At 42.9% G+C, this 16,366-nt stretch overlaps 1 protein-coding gene across 1 annotated transcript in view; it reads left to right on the top strand.

Moving 5' to 3' along the window:
- Positions 1-11,546, top strand: part of EXT1 (exostosin glycosyltransferase 1) — a 306,543-nt gene extending 294,997 nt beyond the window's left edge. Inside the window, exons 9-11 of the mRNA XM_065902829.1 lie at positions 5,389-5,549; positions 8,427-8,598; positions 11,000-11,546. Coding sequence (XP_065758901.1) covers positions 5,389-5,549; positions 8,427-8,598; positions 11,000-11,185 — 519 coding nt within the window. The 3' untranslated portion in view covers positions 11,186-11,546. The remainder of the gene's footprint in view (positions 1-5,388; positions 5,550-8,426; positions 8,599-10,999) is intronic.
- Positions 11,547-16,366: the final 4,820 nt, after the last annotated feature.

Genomic DNA, 16,366 nt, shown 5'->3' with positions numbered 1-16,366 from the left:
GCGGGCAGGGATGCCTGTTTGGTATTTTCTTGAAACCACACGATCCAGAGCCCCCATCTCTCACAATCCTCCTACGGCTGTGCAGGCGTGTGTGGCCTGTTGGGGAACACTATTTCTGGGTTCTAAAGGCAGCTTTTCCGTTTTGGTTGGAAATGCACATTTTCTTTCACCCACGCGAGAGCAAACAGTTTCACTTGAAGGCTGAGATGGAGATCCCTGCCTTTTCAGATGTTCAGGTATTTGTGCCAAAAATAAGATGGCACAGAGCCACGTGTGAGGGGGAGAGAGAGAAGGTGAAAGATAGATATGATAGAAAACCAATTTTTACAACTCGAATGAGTATTGATCTCTGAAACCTCACTTAAAACCAAAGAGGGGACCAGAGACAGTTACACAAAAATGTAGCAGGTCGGAAATACATCATTCAGGGTAGTTGCTAAAAAGCTTGGAGACTTAGCTTTCTTTTATTCCTTCTCCTTCTTTTATTCCTTTTTCTCCTTCTCCTTTTTATTCATAGGAATAATTTCATTCATATATTATCTTCCTAATGTAAACATCAACACTTAGCCGTAGCTGTTTTCCTGGGTACCAATCTGATTCTAACGGCCTGCTGCCCCCATACCCAGGACTCATGTTAACCTGGGCTGTTGGTTTCTGCTGCTCTTCAATTCCACGGATGTTTCCCAGTTTCCATCCAATGGAGATGAGCAGGTGTTCTGTGGAAGGGCAACCAAAATCACCCCCAGGACACATGCCTTGGGTCAGATCCTTTCTGTGCAGGTCTGCCTTGGTCAGATTGTTTCTGTGCAGCACAAGCCCTGTAAATACTTGGTGAATGAGTGATCCTGGGGAGATACGTGCTTCAAGGATTAAAGTGTGAACACAGCCAACTGTGTCACGTGTGAGGCTGCATGAGAAAGATGGGGCTGGGGTGGGGGGGAGAAGAGGGGAAAGACCCTTCATGTTCAAAGGGAATGACAGTGATGGAATGCAGGGAACGCGACACTCCAGCTTGCATTTTTCTGCTGCTTCCTGCAAAGGAAGCTGGCACCCCCGGTGCACATTCATTCAACAAGTATTTATGGTGGGATGGGTTTGTTCTGCTCTCCATGCCAGGTACTTTGATTACACATTTCCTGCTTGGAGCCCGCAGAGTCCTGGCAGCAAACAGAATTCAAATCAAGTGATTCAAACGAAGGGACAGAGGATGACTATGGGTTGTGGTTAAAGGACCCCATAGGAGCTGATGGAGAGGCACCTGGGGAGTGGTGAGAGCAGGAAGCAGCTTCCACTTCTATGCCTGAAGAAGCGAAGGAAGGGAGTAGTGTTTCCAGGGTCTCTGAGAACAACTCCCCTGGTGGCACAGTGGTAAAGAATCCACCTCCCAAAGCAGGAGATGTGGTTTCAGTCCCTGGGTCGAGAAGATCTCCTAGAGTAAGAAGTGGCTACCCACTCCAGTATTCTTGCCCGGAAGATCCCATGGACAGGGGAGCCTGGAGGGCTACAGTTCACAGGATTGCAAAAGAGCTGAACATGTCTTAGCAACTAAGCAACAACAATAGCAGTCCCTGAGAGGAGGAATGGAGATGAAGAGGCCATCGTCCTGCAAGAACTATGATCGTGGAGGGATGCAGCAGCTGCCAGGACTCTGGTGCCAAAGTCAGGGCTTGCGGGGAGAGCAGGAGAGATATACTGCCCTGCCTCTGTCCCACCTAATTTTCCTGCCAGCAACTACAGTTGACCTAACCCAAGCAGCCAGCAAGGAAGCCCATGCTGAGCAGTCCATAGTGTTCCATTGTCTCAGGCGTAGGGCATGGCAAGAAGGATGGAGAGTGGATCTTGGTGAGTGGACAAAGGAAAGGCAGCACCCTGTCATGGCAGAACGGTTAGTTAAGACCACAGCACACACCTAAATCGTTACCCTAGGACCAGAAGTATTGGTTCACCTCTTGTCCTCCCCTGGGCACGAGGCCATAGATCTCACGTTAGGATTTGTCCCACAGTGAAATAACTTCCAGCTGCTGTGATGGATCCACATGCTAGTGGATATCTTTTCAAAGAAAAGCAGTTCCAGCCTCTCAGCGCACGCCAGGAAGAACATGTGTTGTATGTGGAGCAATGAGAAGTCAGCTTGGCTTGAACATGAGATGTAAATTTAAGAGGCTGGCCCTCCGGTTTACTTTGTAACTGATCAGTAGCGCAGTTGTGTTGCCCAACATGGTGGAGGACAAAGATTTCTGTTTTCTCTTTTAGGTGAATAGATGTTGGTTCATTTTATTTCCTCTCTAAGGATCCTTAGCTTGTTTAAAAGCCTCTCTGTGGTATTAAGGATAGATTTTTAAATAGCGTCCTATAAAGGGTATTAGACAGAGTTGGTTTTCTAGTTATTTACATTTATCTGGATTGCTGCACACTCTCAAAAGAAAACAGATGTTGGTTTTTAAGAGAAGAGGCCATAAGCTGACCTTTGCCTCCTTTGATGTGTTAATGAGCAGCCTGAAAAGAGAACTATCACAAGCATCATAGTTTTATCGGAATTTACTTTTGAGTTGCTTTGAAATGACTTGAAACGGCTTTGAGATTGGGAGGAATTCATGTGATGAAAACACCCCATCGGGTTCTATAGTAGTTGCCAGTGTCTGCGTCTCCCTTTCAAAGGATAATGGAAAACCCCAAAGAGTGTTGACAGTCAGGCTGTTTCTTTGCCAATGGACTGCATAATGCACTGTCCCACCAGTTGGCACCATTAGCTGTGAATGCCAGTGACAAGGTGCAGGTTTTCACGACCTGATTTCTATTTTCTGACAAATAGTGTCCACTCACCTACTGTATTTTAACTTTGAGGTGCCCCTTGCCCCACCATACTTTCTTAATGTATATCCCAACCCCCTACTTCCCCCTCCATGACTTCCTCGGTGGCTCAGTGGTAAAAAAATCTGCCTGCAATGCAGAAGGTGCAGAGACATGAGTTCAATCTCTGGGTCAGGAAGATTCCCTGGAGGAGAGCATGGCAACCCACTCCAGTTTTCTTGCCTGGAGAACTCACGGACAGAGGAGTCTGGTAGGCTACCAACCATAGATAGGGTGGCAGAGAGTCAGACATGACTGAAGCTACTGAGCATGCACGCACAAGCTATATTGTTAAGCTTTTCATATCTTGAGTCAGGGCACCAGACTAAATTCTTCATAAAATTTTAAATTCATGACTGTTTACAAAAATTGTGTCTTTTAACTAAGCCCCAAGAATTTGGAGAAAAAAGGACCCTTGCACATCACTCAGACTGGTGTTTCCTAAACCTACAATTTCACTGACGTGTTTACCTAGAATGGTGCTTAAAAACAAACAAACGAAAGAAGTATAGGCAGTTTAAAGAAAAATATTAACTAAGTCATTAGATGTATATTATTGTGGGAATGTGGCAGAAGAAGCAACAATGGTGATGAATATGGTGAAAGCTTGGGAAATGCTCGTCTTTAGGCTTATTCGCTTTGTCTTGTAATTGAGGTAAAATTCACAAAGCATAAAATTAACCATCTTCAAGTGGTATTTAGTACCTTCCCAGTGTTATACACTTATTACCTCTACCTCATCCTGAAACATTTTCATTATCCAAAAGGGACACCCCGTAGCCATTAGTCCATCCCTCCCTGTCCACTGGAGCCACCGATCTGTTTTCTGTCTCTGTGGATTTGCTTTCCCTGAACCCTTGATGTAAATGGAATCACACAATATGGGCCCTTTTGTATGTGGCTTCTTGCACTCAACATAATGTTTGCAAGGTCCATCCATGTGGTAGCACGCGTCAGTATTTCATTCCTTTTTAGCGCTGAGTAATATTCCACTGAATGGATATACTGTATTTGGCATATTTATTCATGAGTTGATGGCATTTGGGTCGTTTCCACTTTAGGGCTGTTATGAATAGTTATTTGCTCTGCCTTCTTTTTTTTTTGGCTGCACCATATGGCTTGTGGTATCTTAGTTCCCTGACCAGAGATTGAACCCTCACCCTCAGCAATGAAAGCACAAGAGTCTTAACCACTGGACTGCCAGGGAATTCCCAACTTCTCTGCTTTTAAACCCCTGGGAGGTTAGGAATTGGACTTGCCAGCATCACTCAGCCACCATCACAATGCCAAGGCTTGAAATATATGTGGAATATGTGAAATTTCCATTTGCTTTACTTATAGGGAAAAGGTTGTTGGTGGACATGTAACCTGTATAAGAGAAATTGTTTTCCACACTGTAGCAACAGAGCTAAAAGTGAGGCTATGATAACAGTGTACCATGAATCTGAAACCAGATGGCTTGAGTTCATGTCTTGACTCTGCCACTTACTAACTCAGAAAAATACTTGAACCTCCATATTGTTAGCTTCCCCGCCTCTGTAAACTGGAGACTATAAAATTACCTACTTCTTAGGGTTATCGTGAGGATTAAATGAGTTAAAGTATATAAGTACCTGTAACCATGCCTGTCGTATTATAAACATTACATAATTATGAGCATTTCTGTTACCTTTTTTTTAAACTTTCTTTGTATTGTTTTATTATTTATCAAATAATCATGGAAAGTCAGAAGTGAGCGCACACATTTGAAAACCGACTGTTCATTTGCTAACTACAAATGTTTGTAGCAGGTTCAGAGTACATGCTTTGGGTAATTTTGAACATTAGGAAGTCATTTCACTGCATTTCCTTTAAAATAATCCCATGGCTTTATTTGGCCTTGTCCCCACTTACTCCTAGTGATTTTTCATTGTGGGTACATTTCTAAATTTCCCTTGCATTGAGCATCTTCACACCCAAGAGGCCTGAATTTCTGCTCTTGATGATACCTGCTCTTATTCCTGTTAAAACTTGTGTGCTTTTTAAACATCTTTTCTCTGGCTTTTAAGTGGATGCCTTGATTTTAGTCACTATGGCTTTGCTGTGTGCTGGTAATGTTACATGCTATATATTCATACGCTGGATGTATATAGAAAATCTGCTCCTGTTTATAAAACAGATGCGTTTGTTCCTCTCACTCATGAATGGTCACGTGTCCTTTGTGGGGCAGCGGGGGTGGGAAAAGCAACTGATTTTTTTTTTTTTTAGGCTTGAACAGACTGGATTTCTATAGGACATATCCGCCAGGGTTTTGTTTTGGTTTTTTCCTTCTTTCATCTCCACACTAATCTGAAGTTTCTTTAACAGAAAACATTAAAAATGTGCATAATTATGGGGCAAAATGTCAAGCAGTCAGTTTAATTTGCTGATGAATACGTGGAATTAATGTTTCCCAACAGTCCCAGGATTTCGCATTACGAATTAGCAGGGGGAAGGTAATGTTTTGTTGACATTTGCTAACACTGTTGATTGCTTGTTTGGCTTGTGTTCTGCCTGCAGGTGGATTTTGCCTTCACCGTGTGGCAGAGCTTTCCCGAGAGGATTGTGGGGTACCCCGCACGCAGCCATTTCTGGGACAACTCTAAGGAGCGGTGGGGCTACACGTCCAAGTGGACGAACGACTACTCCATGGTGTTGACGGGAGCTGCTATTTACCACAAGTGAGGAGCCTGGACATCATTTTACACTGTTCCTTATATGACTTTCTGGCTGCTGCAAAAATTGGAACTTGGGCCAAGTCTTGTTAACAACCTTAGCGAAAATTAGTCTGCATCCCTGTTTGAGTTTTGTTGATGTGGTTAATATGTGTCTTTGAAACCAGTAAAACCTCTTGGCTTATTGCATCATTAGAAGTGATGGTAGATCTGCATCTTCAGCAAGTCTGAGATGTGGAGACATCCTCAGGGTGTGTTGAGGGATTGAATGTGTAGAAGAACAACAAAGTAAATACTTCATGGATCACCGCCCAGCATGGTTCTGGGGCTTCCCTGATGACTCAGACTGTAAAGAATCCACCTGCAATGTAGGAGATCCCAGGTTTGATCCCTGGGTCAGGAAGATCCCCTGGAAAAGGGCATGGCAACCCATTGCAGTATTCTTGCCTAGAGAATACCTTGGACAGTGGAGCCTGGCAGGCTATAGTCCATAGAGTCGCAAAGAGTTGGACATGACTGAGCAACTAAGCAAGCATTGCTGTAGGTGCTTGGGATTTACTACTGAATAAAATAGAAAAAAGACACAGGTCTTGATTCTAGCAAGGGGAGACACAGTATACTTAATAATTCTATAATATGTTAGGACATAAGTTATATAGCAAAAAGTCAACCAGGGCAGCGTAAAGGATGCTGCTGCTGCTAAGTCACTTCAGTCATGTCCGACTCTGTGCGACCCCATAGACAGCAGCCCACCAGGCTCCCCTGTCCCTGGGGTTCTCCAGGCAAGAACACTGGAGTGGGTTGCCATTTCCTTCTCCAATGCATGAAGGTGAAAAGTGAAAGTGAAGTCACTCAGTCGGGTCCGACTCGTAGCGACCCCATGGACTGCAGTCTACCAGGCTCCTCTGTCCATGGGATTTTCCAGGCAAGAGGACTGGAATGGGGTGCCATTGCCTTCTCTGGCTTAAAGGATGAGGAGTACCAAAGGTGGAGAAGGGGCAGGTTGGGGGGTGTAGGCTGATCCTCCCTAAGCGGGTGAGAGTTGAGAGGAGACTTGAGAGGAGGAAAGGAAGTTAGGCGGGAGAGTTCCTGTCGGAAGAGTGCTCTGGTGCTGGGGGCAGCTGGAATAGATCCCTGAGGCAGGACGCCGGAGGAATGTCCAGAAGATCAATGTGGCCCAGGTGGAGTGAGGGGCAGGCAAGTGAGAGAGATCATGGGAGCCCAGATGCCAGACGCTGCTGTCCATTATGAGGACTTGCCTCTCTTCTAGGTAATGTGGGAGCCAGTGGAGGGGTGTGAGGAGGGCAGTCTTTCTTATGTTTTAGGCATCTATTGTGAAGGCTGTGATGAGGACAGACTACAAGGGGACCAGGGGACATGCAGGGAAACCTGTTAGGAGCTGGCTGACCTTATCTAGATAAGAGATGATGGAGCCTGGATTAGGAAGTGAGCAGCAGAGGTGGGAAGTAGTGATCAGATTGTGGGTGTATTTTGAAGATGCTCCAGCATCTTGTCCTGACAGACCGGATATAGAGTTTGATGACTCAGGCTTTTTGACCTGAAGAACTAAAAGGATAGAGTAAAAAGCCATCAGTAGAGCTGGGGATGAGTGTAGATGGAACAGGTATTAGGGAAAATAGAGGAGTTCAGTCTTGGGCCTGTGAGGACATTGAAGAGAGTGTTTTGAGAAAGGTCAGGGTTGGGAATAAACATTTTGGAGCTATTTGCCTGGATTTGGTCTTTAAAGCCAGGGAACTCAGGTAAGATGGCCAAATTCATGACTGTAGAAGGCTAATGTTCCCGACTGAGTCATTCTTGAAATCCCGACTCCTTTGTAAGGTGAACGTGCCACTCTCACCCTCATCTTTTTTAGTGAAAAAAAAAAAAAAAAATAGAGACTCCTGTCATCTTGGGGATGGAGTTGGAAATGCACAAGGTATAAGCATTTGGGGTGACCGGGTCTTGATTCAAGATGCCGCCTCTTTCTTCTTGCTGCCAGCACTCAGTGAATCGGATTCGGTCAAGTGATTTTTCCTAGAAATATGTGCTGTATATGCATGTGTGCATGCTAAGTCACTGCAGTTGTGTTTGACTCTTTGCTACCCTATGGACTGTAGCCCACCAGGCTCCTTTGTCCGTGGGACTCTCTCCAGGCAAGAATACTGGAGTGGGTTGCCATTTTCTTCTCCAGGGGATTTTCCCAACCCAGGGATCTAACCTGTGTCTCATCTCCTGCACTGGCAGATGGGTTCTTTACCATTAGCACCATTACTTTTGAGCAACATGTGCTATATATATATACCCCTCCAAAAAAATAGTAGGGTGAGAAATAATTCAAATTAATTGTGTGTTCTCCATAAAGATTGACCACCAGATTAATAACTCTAACAGAAAGGAAATACATGGCTTAGAGGCCCCCCAAATGGAATGATTGTATTGTTGGAACCAGAGTTATGGGATAGTATTGAATACAGCTCTAATTAAGCCAATAATTAAAATTGTAAAGCAGCTTGTAATGATATGTGTAAGTAACTTCTTTTGTATCTAAGTTTCTAACCAACCAGCCTGATTTTAAAGTTAGACTGAGCAGACAATATCTGCATGTGTGGCTATCTCTGTACCTTGTTTCCTTGTCTGTAAAACAGGGATAATAATAATACCTACATCATAGGTTCCTTATAAGGATTAAGTGAGGAATTTCTGAGAAGGCACTTTAGAACATTACCTGGTGTACAGTAAGTACCGTATAAATGATAATTGTCATCATCATCATCCATGATGTGTTTAGGGGTTCAAAGAATGGGTATGTGTTTTCTGTCAAGGAAGACCAGCTGTTATTTTACAGTGATGGCCCCCGCTGATACCTGTGTTTGGTTTTTACAGATATTATCACTACCTTTACACCCATTACCTGCCAGCCAGCCTGAAGAACATGGTGGACCAATTGGCCAACTGTGAGGACATACTCATGAATTTCCTGGTGTCTGCTGTGACAAAATTGCCTCCAATCAAAGTGACCCAAAAGAAGCAGTACAAGGAGACAATGATGGGGCAGGTAAGGGAAGGAGACCTCTCCTCCGTTGCTCTGCTCGCTGGTGGCTCAGTCTGCAGGAATGAGGACAGCACTTTTCTTGTAGGAAACGTAACGAGGAGATACCAGGAAATAAACCACGTCCAAAAGCCCTGAGGGAGCATATGGTTGGCACATAATTGGGAAGATGAAAGTCAAGGGTATCTTTATGTCAAGAATATAAAAGCTCTGTAAATTGGTGTGGCCACTATGGAAAAAAGTATGGAGTTTCCTTAAGAAAACTAGAAATAGAATTACCATATGATCTAGCAATCCCATTCCTGGGCATATATCCAGAGCAAACTCTAATTTGAAAATACACATGTACCCCAGTGTTCGTAGCAGCACTGTTTACAATTGCCAAGATGTGGAAGCAACCTACATGTCCATCCGCAGATGAATGGATAACGAAGATTCTTTATGTGGTGGAATATTACTCAGACATGGGAACAAATGAAATAATGCCATTTGCAGCAACATAGATGGACCTAGAGATTATCATACTAAGTGAAGTAAGTCAGACAGAGAAGTACAGATAGTATATGATATCTCTCATAAGTGTAAGCCGGTGGCGGGGGGGGGGGATACAAATGAACTTCTTTACAAAACAGAAACAAACTTCTGGTTACCATAAGGAATAGTGGTGGGGGAGGAAAGATAAATTAGGAGTTTGAGATTAACATACACACTATTATGTAGTGGACTCTTTTTTTTTTTTTTTTTGTAAGAGAATAAGAATGAGCTTAGGATCTCAACAGTGTTTCCATTCACAAATGTGAGCACTTGCTGGGATACAGGGTGTCTGGCCTTTTGGAGATGAGCAGGTCCTTCAGGAATGATCTACAGGCTCATCCCAAATAATAGGAGCAAAATGGAGCTCCCTAGGGCTTCCTTGATGGTTCAGACAGTAAAGAATCTGTCTATGATGCAGGAGACCCAGGCACAGATTCCCTGGAAGGGAATGGCAACCCACGCCAGTGTTCTTGCCTGGAGAATTCCATGGACGGAGCCTGGTGGGCTGCAGTTGGTAAGCTGCAGTTGCATCTAGTTGGACATGACTGAGCGACTATCACTTGGAACTGTCAACTCTGATATAGACTCAACTGGTCAGCTTAATCTGATACTGTCTCTGACTTACCAAGCAGAGTTCCTCTAGTACCAATGGTAAAGAATGAAGCTTGGGGACTTCCCTGCCAATCCAGTGGTTATGACTTCACCCACCAATGTAATGGGTATGGGTTAGATCTCTGGTCAGGGAACTAAGATCCCACATGCCCTCTGGCCAAAAACTGAAACATAAAATGGAAACAATATTGTAACAAATTCAATAAAGACTTTTAAAATGGTCCATATCAAAAAAAAAAAAAGAATGAAGCCTGAGTTCTGCCCCTTTCTAGCCTTGAACAAACAATTTTAACTTCCTTGAACCTGCTTCCTCATCTGTACAGTGGAAATGTTATTACACAGGTAGATCACTTGATTAGGTTGTTGGGAGGCTCAAATGAGCTCATGAAAACACTTTACAAATAGTATTTTGTTTGTTGCTTTGCTGCTCCAAGGTAACTTGACATCTGTGTTTACCTTCCGTGGTTACTTTCAAGCATGTTGACACTTGTAGTTTTATGATGACTCTGAGTGATTCTCACAGCAAAATGTACCTTCCTATGAAAGTTATTTTCTAATAATGTATGAAGATACAAACATGTTATACACACACACCTACATATATGCTTCATTAAATAATCACCTATTGACATTACTGAGTTCATGGATTTTTTCCAACATAATTGGGCAGCCCACCTTTTCCTTGTTTCATACAAAGATGAAGACATTATGCTTTGTTGGTCCATTTAAATTTCAGCGCTGGGGTCATTTATGGCTTTCTTTTAAATCAATGTCAGTCATTTGAATGATCTAAACCAGTCTCAAGGTCAACATGGAGAATGAAGAGATGGCAGCCATCTTTCTACTTAGCCAGAATCAACCAAGTTCACAGGAGGGCTTTAAAAAATTATCTTTGAAAGCATACACACATTGTGAGTCATTGTATTTATCCCCAAGTGCAAAAAGAAGTTTTCTGTTGAGCGACCACAACAGCTAAAGCTCAGTTGGCAGGTCCTTCATGGCCCAGAGACTATGTCAGTGCCTGTGGATCTTTGTTTGGGATGTTAGGGAATGTGGCAGGTCTGGGGAAGACATCTAACAAGGCTGAAAATCTGGACCTGTGCTTGCATCTTCACCAGCCACATGGATGGGTTGGCCATGGTGGCCAGGCCAGACCCAGAGTCCTAACACATGCCCACTGCATCTGACTTCGTTTCCCACCGTGTGTCCCTCTCACCTGGCACCCACTCATCATCTTCCTTGTTTCTCTCCCTTTCCCCAGACCTCTCGGGCTTCCCGCTGGGCTGACCCTGACCACTTTGCCCAGCGACAGAGCTGCATGAATTCGTTTGCCAGCTGGTTTGGCTACATGCCGCTGATCCACTCTCAGATGAGGCTGGACCCCGTCCTCTTTAAAGACCAGGTCTCTATTCTGCGGAAGAAATACCGAGACATCGAGCGGCTTTGAGGAACCCGGCCGAGTCGGGGAGGGGCTGCGAGAAGGGCTGGAGGACAGGGTCAGCTGTCTCTCTGCCGCGTGCAGGTCCGCTCAGCAGCGGAGCCAGATTGTGCCAAGCATCCAAATAAACTAAGATGAACAGAATGACAGAAAAAAAAAAAAAATGGCCAATGGAAACTCTACTCCTGACTCGGGGGACTGCACAGGGCTGCTCCAGATTCACCTCACTGGCTTCTATGTCCCAAGACTAGGTTGTGTACAGTTTAATTATGGAACATTAAATAATTATTTTTGAAATGATTGCTATGCAGGTTTAAACTTTTTTAATGATCAAAACTATTAAAAACCAGAGTTCTTTCTTTAATCAAAATTGTGTTGGTTGTGAATATTTCAAAGCTGCTGCCCCTCACCCTACAAACAGCATTGCTGTGGGTCACCCGGAGTGCCCAAAAGTTACAATAAGCTCAGACTCCATGGAAAACACCCTGAGTCAGTCTCCCCTGTGTCAAGAAATGGCCGAGCATACCTGAGACAGGTTCACTCTTCAGCTTTGCCAGTGCAGATTGCTTTCCATTTTGAATTTGCAGATCCACTTGAACTTTTATCTCTAAAATATTGCTGCATGAGAGAAGGTATTATGACCTCCACGTAGACAGTTCTAACTGAAAACTTTATGTTTGGGAAGTACGGTCATCTTTGTCACTGAGAGGGGTGGGGAAGTTAGTACCAAGAAAACATTGGTGTAATTAAGAAATGTGCAGTTTGCACAAGCAACCATGCAAACAAGTCACCAGCATATTAATGAGGTGGAAATCCTGACCCATAATAGTCATCCAGTGCTTTTCATGGAGATGGGCGACATTACGCATTCAGCCACTGACACAAGTCTACCGAACGTTGGGAAAGGCTTTGGCTTAGAGGCAAGGAAAGAATGTATGTGCTGGTGGCACAAGCAGAAGTCATAAGACAAGTTCTTTCGTGGTTGTGTGGCCTGAAGTTTCAGAGTCGTTACTATTGAGAAAGAAATGATGATGTCTAAATTCTCAGCACTGAACTTGAGGACTGCTGAGGAGTGTATCTCACCATTGGGACCCCGATACCACTTTTAGCCAAACATTGTTGTGAGCAAGAATCTGGCAAACGAAGTAATCAGGAACAAATGTGAAAGCCATTTTATTTCATTTTAATTTTTAAATCTGTAGTGTGGTCGTGCTTTTTCTTAAAAAGAATATTTCTTTTCCTACAAATGCTGCTTTGGCTTCTGATTATTATAAAATTGCAATTAAAAGCTGAATATATATATATATATATATATATATATATATATATATATATATATCCCTTAACTCCAATGTAAAAGATGGAGACTTCTTAGATGAAATGCTTGCTTCTACTTGGACGAAGCAAGAGAGAATAGAGAAGAGAAAGACCTCTTATGCTAAATAAACAAGAAATACTTTAAATTTTTTTTGCCCCTTAACTATCATATATCTCATAAATTTTTTCCAGTATTGGGTGAGAAGAAAGTTTCATCACAGAGTTGTGTTCAAATGACTTCAGGTGTCTGGCTTAGGTCAGTGGAAACTGTAAATCCAGGAGACTTTAACTTATCGTTGTACTGTAGACATCTGGAAGAGAAAGAGGAACTTGCAAAGAGAATCCAAAGAGGGAGAGAGAGATGACTCAGTATGCTGTCTAGTGACAGAGCAAGATCCAGAGCCCACATGTCCTGATTCTTTGTTGTGAGTGGTACACAGGCAATGAACTTCAATGAAAGACTGTCTTTTCTCTGCAGCCTTGCGACTCAGAAGAGCTCCCTAAATCTCTCATTCAACTTGACCCAGCCATAGCCCACTCCCATACATGTGACTTCTTCTGCGTAGTGGATGTGGCTATCTCTTAGGTATTTATTGAAAAATAATTATTAGGTTCGTGGTACTTGAATTTGTTTCCTTCTATAACATGCCCAGATATATTCCATGCTATTTAAGTTGTATCACTCAGCAACCTAAAGGGTTGTCAATTAATCCTTATTCATCTGGCCTCGGCAAATTTGTATTTAATTCTTTAGGTTTTCCAAATAACGCCTGTATCTTATCTTTCTTCTTTGCAAAAATGAATACAGTGTTTTGTTCAACAACCCCAAGTCAACTTGAAACTCAAGTTGTCATCTTGGCTTGCAGATCTGTGTCCCTCATTTTACCAGCCACTCACATGGATGGATCTAAGAAACTGCTTTTCCATATTTATGTGTCACAAAGTTCACAGGGCATATTATCCACAAGCAATGTATGTTACATGGAAAAAAAAAGATAATTATAAATGAAAACAGGGTCTGAATACTTTTCAGCTGCTTGAAATCTCCGTGGCTTTATTTCATGTCATTCTCAGAGCACATCTCTTTAGAATGCTGGCTGGCATGTTATTTTCCCATTTGAAACCTACAGCTGGGAATTGAACAATGCTTAGCAAATCAGCAAGGACCAACAGTAAGATGTAATTTTAATTCACTTAGGCAAGAGCTGTATTTCACTGCAGCAAGTTGACAAATCATAGCCATCTCTGTAGGACGTCAGGAGTTATCTCTCAGTCAACTTTAATGATAGCCAGGGGTCTCAAAGCCGGCCAACATGAACTGGGAAGGAGCCAAGACCAGAGAGTAGAGTGCCAACCACATAATGAATTTCATGCAGAAACTCCATAGAGGACTCAGCCACTTATGATTCCCACGCAGTATCTTTTTCCAGCTCCACATTAGGACATACGATCTTAAAAATATGTTTTGTTTTGTTTTTTCACTCTGGCTTATGTATTCATTTGAGAAGGCTTATAAGAATCAAATTAAGTTTAAATATACATGAACCATGTCACCCTTGTTGGAAAAGCAAAATGACCCAAAATTGAGGCTGTAGAGAAAAAGCCATGAAATAATGATTGTAGTCATGTCACAAAAGATAACCTAGCCAGGACATACCTGGACATACCATAGTGACACACTTTCCAATACGATGTTTCAGAAGAAGTGAAATATATGCCACGTGGAATTTTATGTGCATGACACTAATTTCTTCTTGTTCCAAATGGTGCTCAAAGAAGGATCAATCTCCATCGCTTCCTTCAATTTTTCTTTCGTGGTGATTTTTCTTTTTCACTTACAGTAGGCTATGTTAGCCTTTATTTGAACGATTCTGGAAACCTGGTCATTTGAAGGAATGTTGTGCTAGTTCGGTTACATTTAGTTCAGTCGCTCAGGCGTGTCCAACTCTTTGTGACTGCATGGACTGCAGCACGCCAGGCCTCCCTGTCCATCACCAACTTCCACAGTTTACTCAAACTCATGTACATTGAGTTGGTGATGCCATCCAACCATCTCATCCTCTGTTGTTCCCTTCTCCTCCCACCTTCAATCTTCCCCAGCATCAGGGTCTTTTCAAATGAGTCAGTTCTTCACATCAGGTAGCCAAAGTATTGGAGTTTCAGCTTCAGCATCAGTCCTTCCAGTGAATATTCAGGATTGATTTCCTTTAGGATAGACTGGTTGGATCTCCTTGCAGTCCAAGGGACTCTTAAGAGTCTTCTCCAACACCACAGTTCAAAAGCATCAATTCTTCAGCACTCAGCTTTCTTTATAAGTACAACTCTCACATCCATACATGACTACTGGGAAAACACAGCTTTGACTAGATGGACCTTTGTTGGCAAAGTAATGTCTCTGCTTTTTAATAAGTTGTCTAGGTTGGTCATAACTTTTCTTGCAAGGATCAAGTGTCTTTTAATTTCATGGCTGCAGTCACCATCTGTAGTGATTTTCAAGCCCACAAAAATAAAGTCTGTCACTGTTTCTGCTGTTTCCCCGTCTATTTTCCATGAAGTGATGGGACCAGATGCCATGATCTTAGTTTTCTGAATGTTGAGCTTTAAGTCAACTTTTTCACTGTCCTCTTTAGTTCTTCTTCACTTTCTGCCATAAGCGTGGTGTCATCTGTTTATCTGAGGTTATTGATATTTCTCCCAGGCATCTTGATTCCAGCTTGTGCTCATCCAGTCCAGCATTTCTCATAATGTGTTCTGCATATAAGTTAAATAAGCTGGGTGACAATATACAGCGTTGACATATTCCTTTTCCGATTTGGAACCAGTCTGTTGTTCCATGTCCAGTTCTAACTGTTGCTTCTTGACCTGCATATAGATTTCTCAGGAGGCAGATCAGGTGGGCTGGTATTCCCATCTCTTGAAGAATTTTCCACAGTTTGTTGAAATCTACACAGTCAAAGGCTTTGGCATAGTCATTAAAGCAGAAGTAGATGCTTTTCTGGAACTCTCGCTTTTTTGATGATCCAACGGATGTTGTAAATTTAATCTCTGGTTCCTCTGCCTTTTCTAAATCCAGCTTGAACATCTAGAAGTTCACAGTTCACATACTGTTGAAGCCTGGCTTGGAGAATTATGCTAGTAGCCTTTCATAAAGTTTATTGAGCTTTAATTAGGGGTGAGTGAATAGTTCTAGATACTGTTAGGTGGGGGGAAAAAGAGCTCTTGACTTAAGAAGTAATGAAATTTTAATCAAACCTGTTTAACGGGTGGGGGTAAGGAGAAGGCAGCCCCGCCAGCTTAGAATCTGTATAAGACTTGCTAGACCAGCTGAGTTACGGATGCAAGAGCTGAGGCAAACTTCCCAGCTCAGGTCTTCCTCGGGTCTTCCCTCAAATCTCCAAGAGCTCCAGGTTTAAAAGGGACAGTTATTACCATGAACTCTCAAATAAAAATGCCCCTGCTTTTTAATAGTTAAGATAATTGACACACAGCCAGTACATCAAGGCTTCGGTTGTTCAAGTGATTTACCTAATTTCCATTGGCTGCGATGAGGGACAGGAAACATTCAGGTGGCTCTGTCATTCTTGGCCAGATTTAACCAAGAAAGCCGTTTTGCTGCTGGCCTCATTCTCTCAGGCATGATTGAGGGAGACAGGGATGTTCTGACTTCAGTTCTCAGTGAATGAGTATTAATACCAGCCTGGGCCTCCTTTTGTCTTAGAACTTCAGCAAGTACACATTCAGTTACTCCTTGACTCCAAGTCTACTTTGAAAGAATGGGATCAAGCATCTAAGAACACTGTCTCTCCTGTCAGTTCAGTAATGCTGTCCAGAGGCTGTGGCTGGAAAAGCTGCTGTTTACAATACAATCTCAAT

This window comes from Muntiacus reevesi, chromosome 12 (assembly GCF_963930625.1).
Source record: "Muntiacus reevesi chromosome 12, mMunRee1.1, whole genome shotgun sequence".
NCBI classification, from domain to species: domain Eukaryota; kingdom Metazoa; phylum Chordata; class Mammalia; order Artiodactyla; family Cervidae; genus Muntiacus; species Muntiacus reevesi.
The sequence above is the reverse complement of the archived record's forward strand: the minus strand, read 5'-3'. Positions and strand labels throughout refer to the sequence as shown.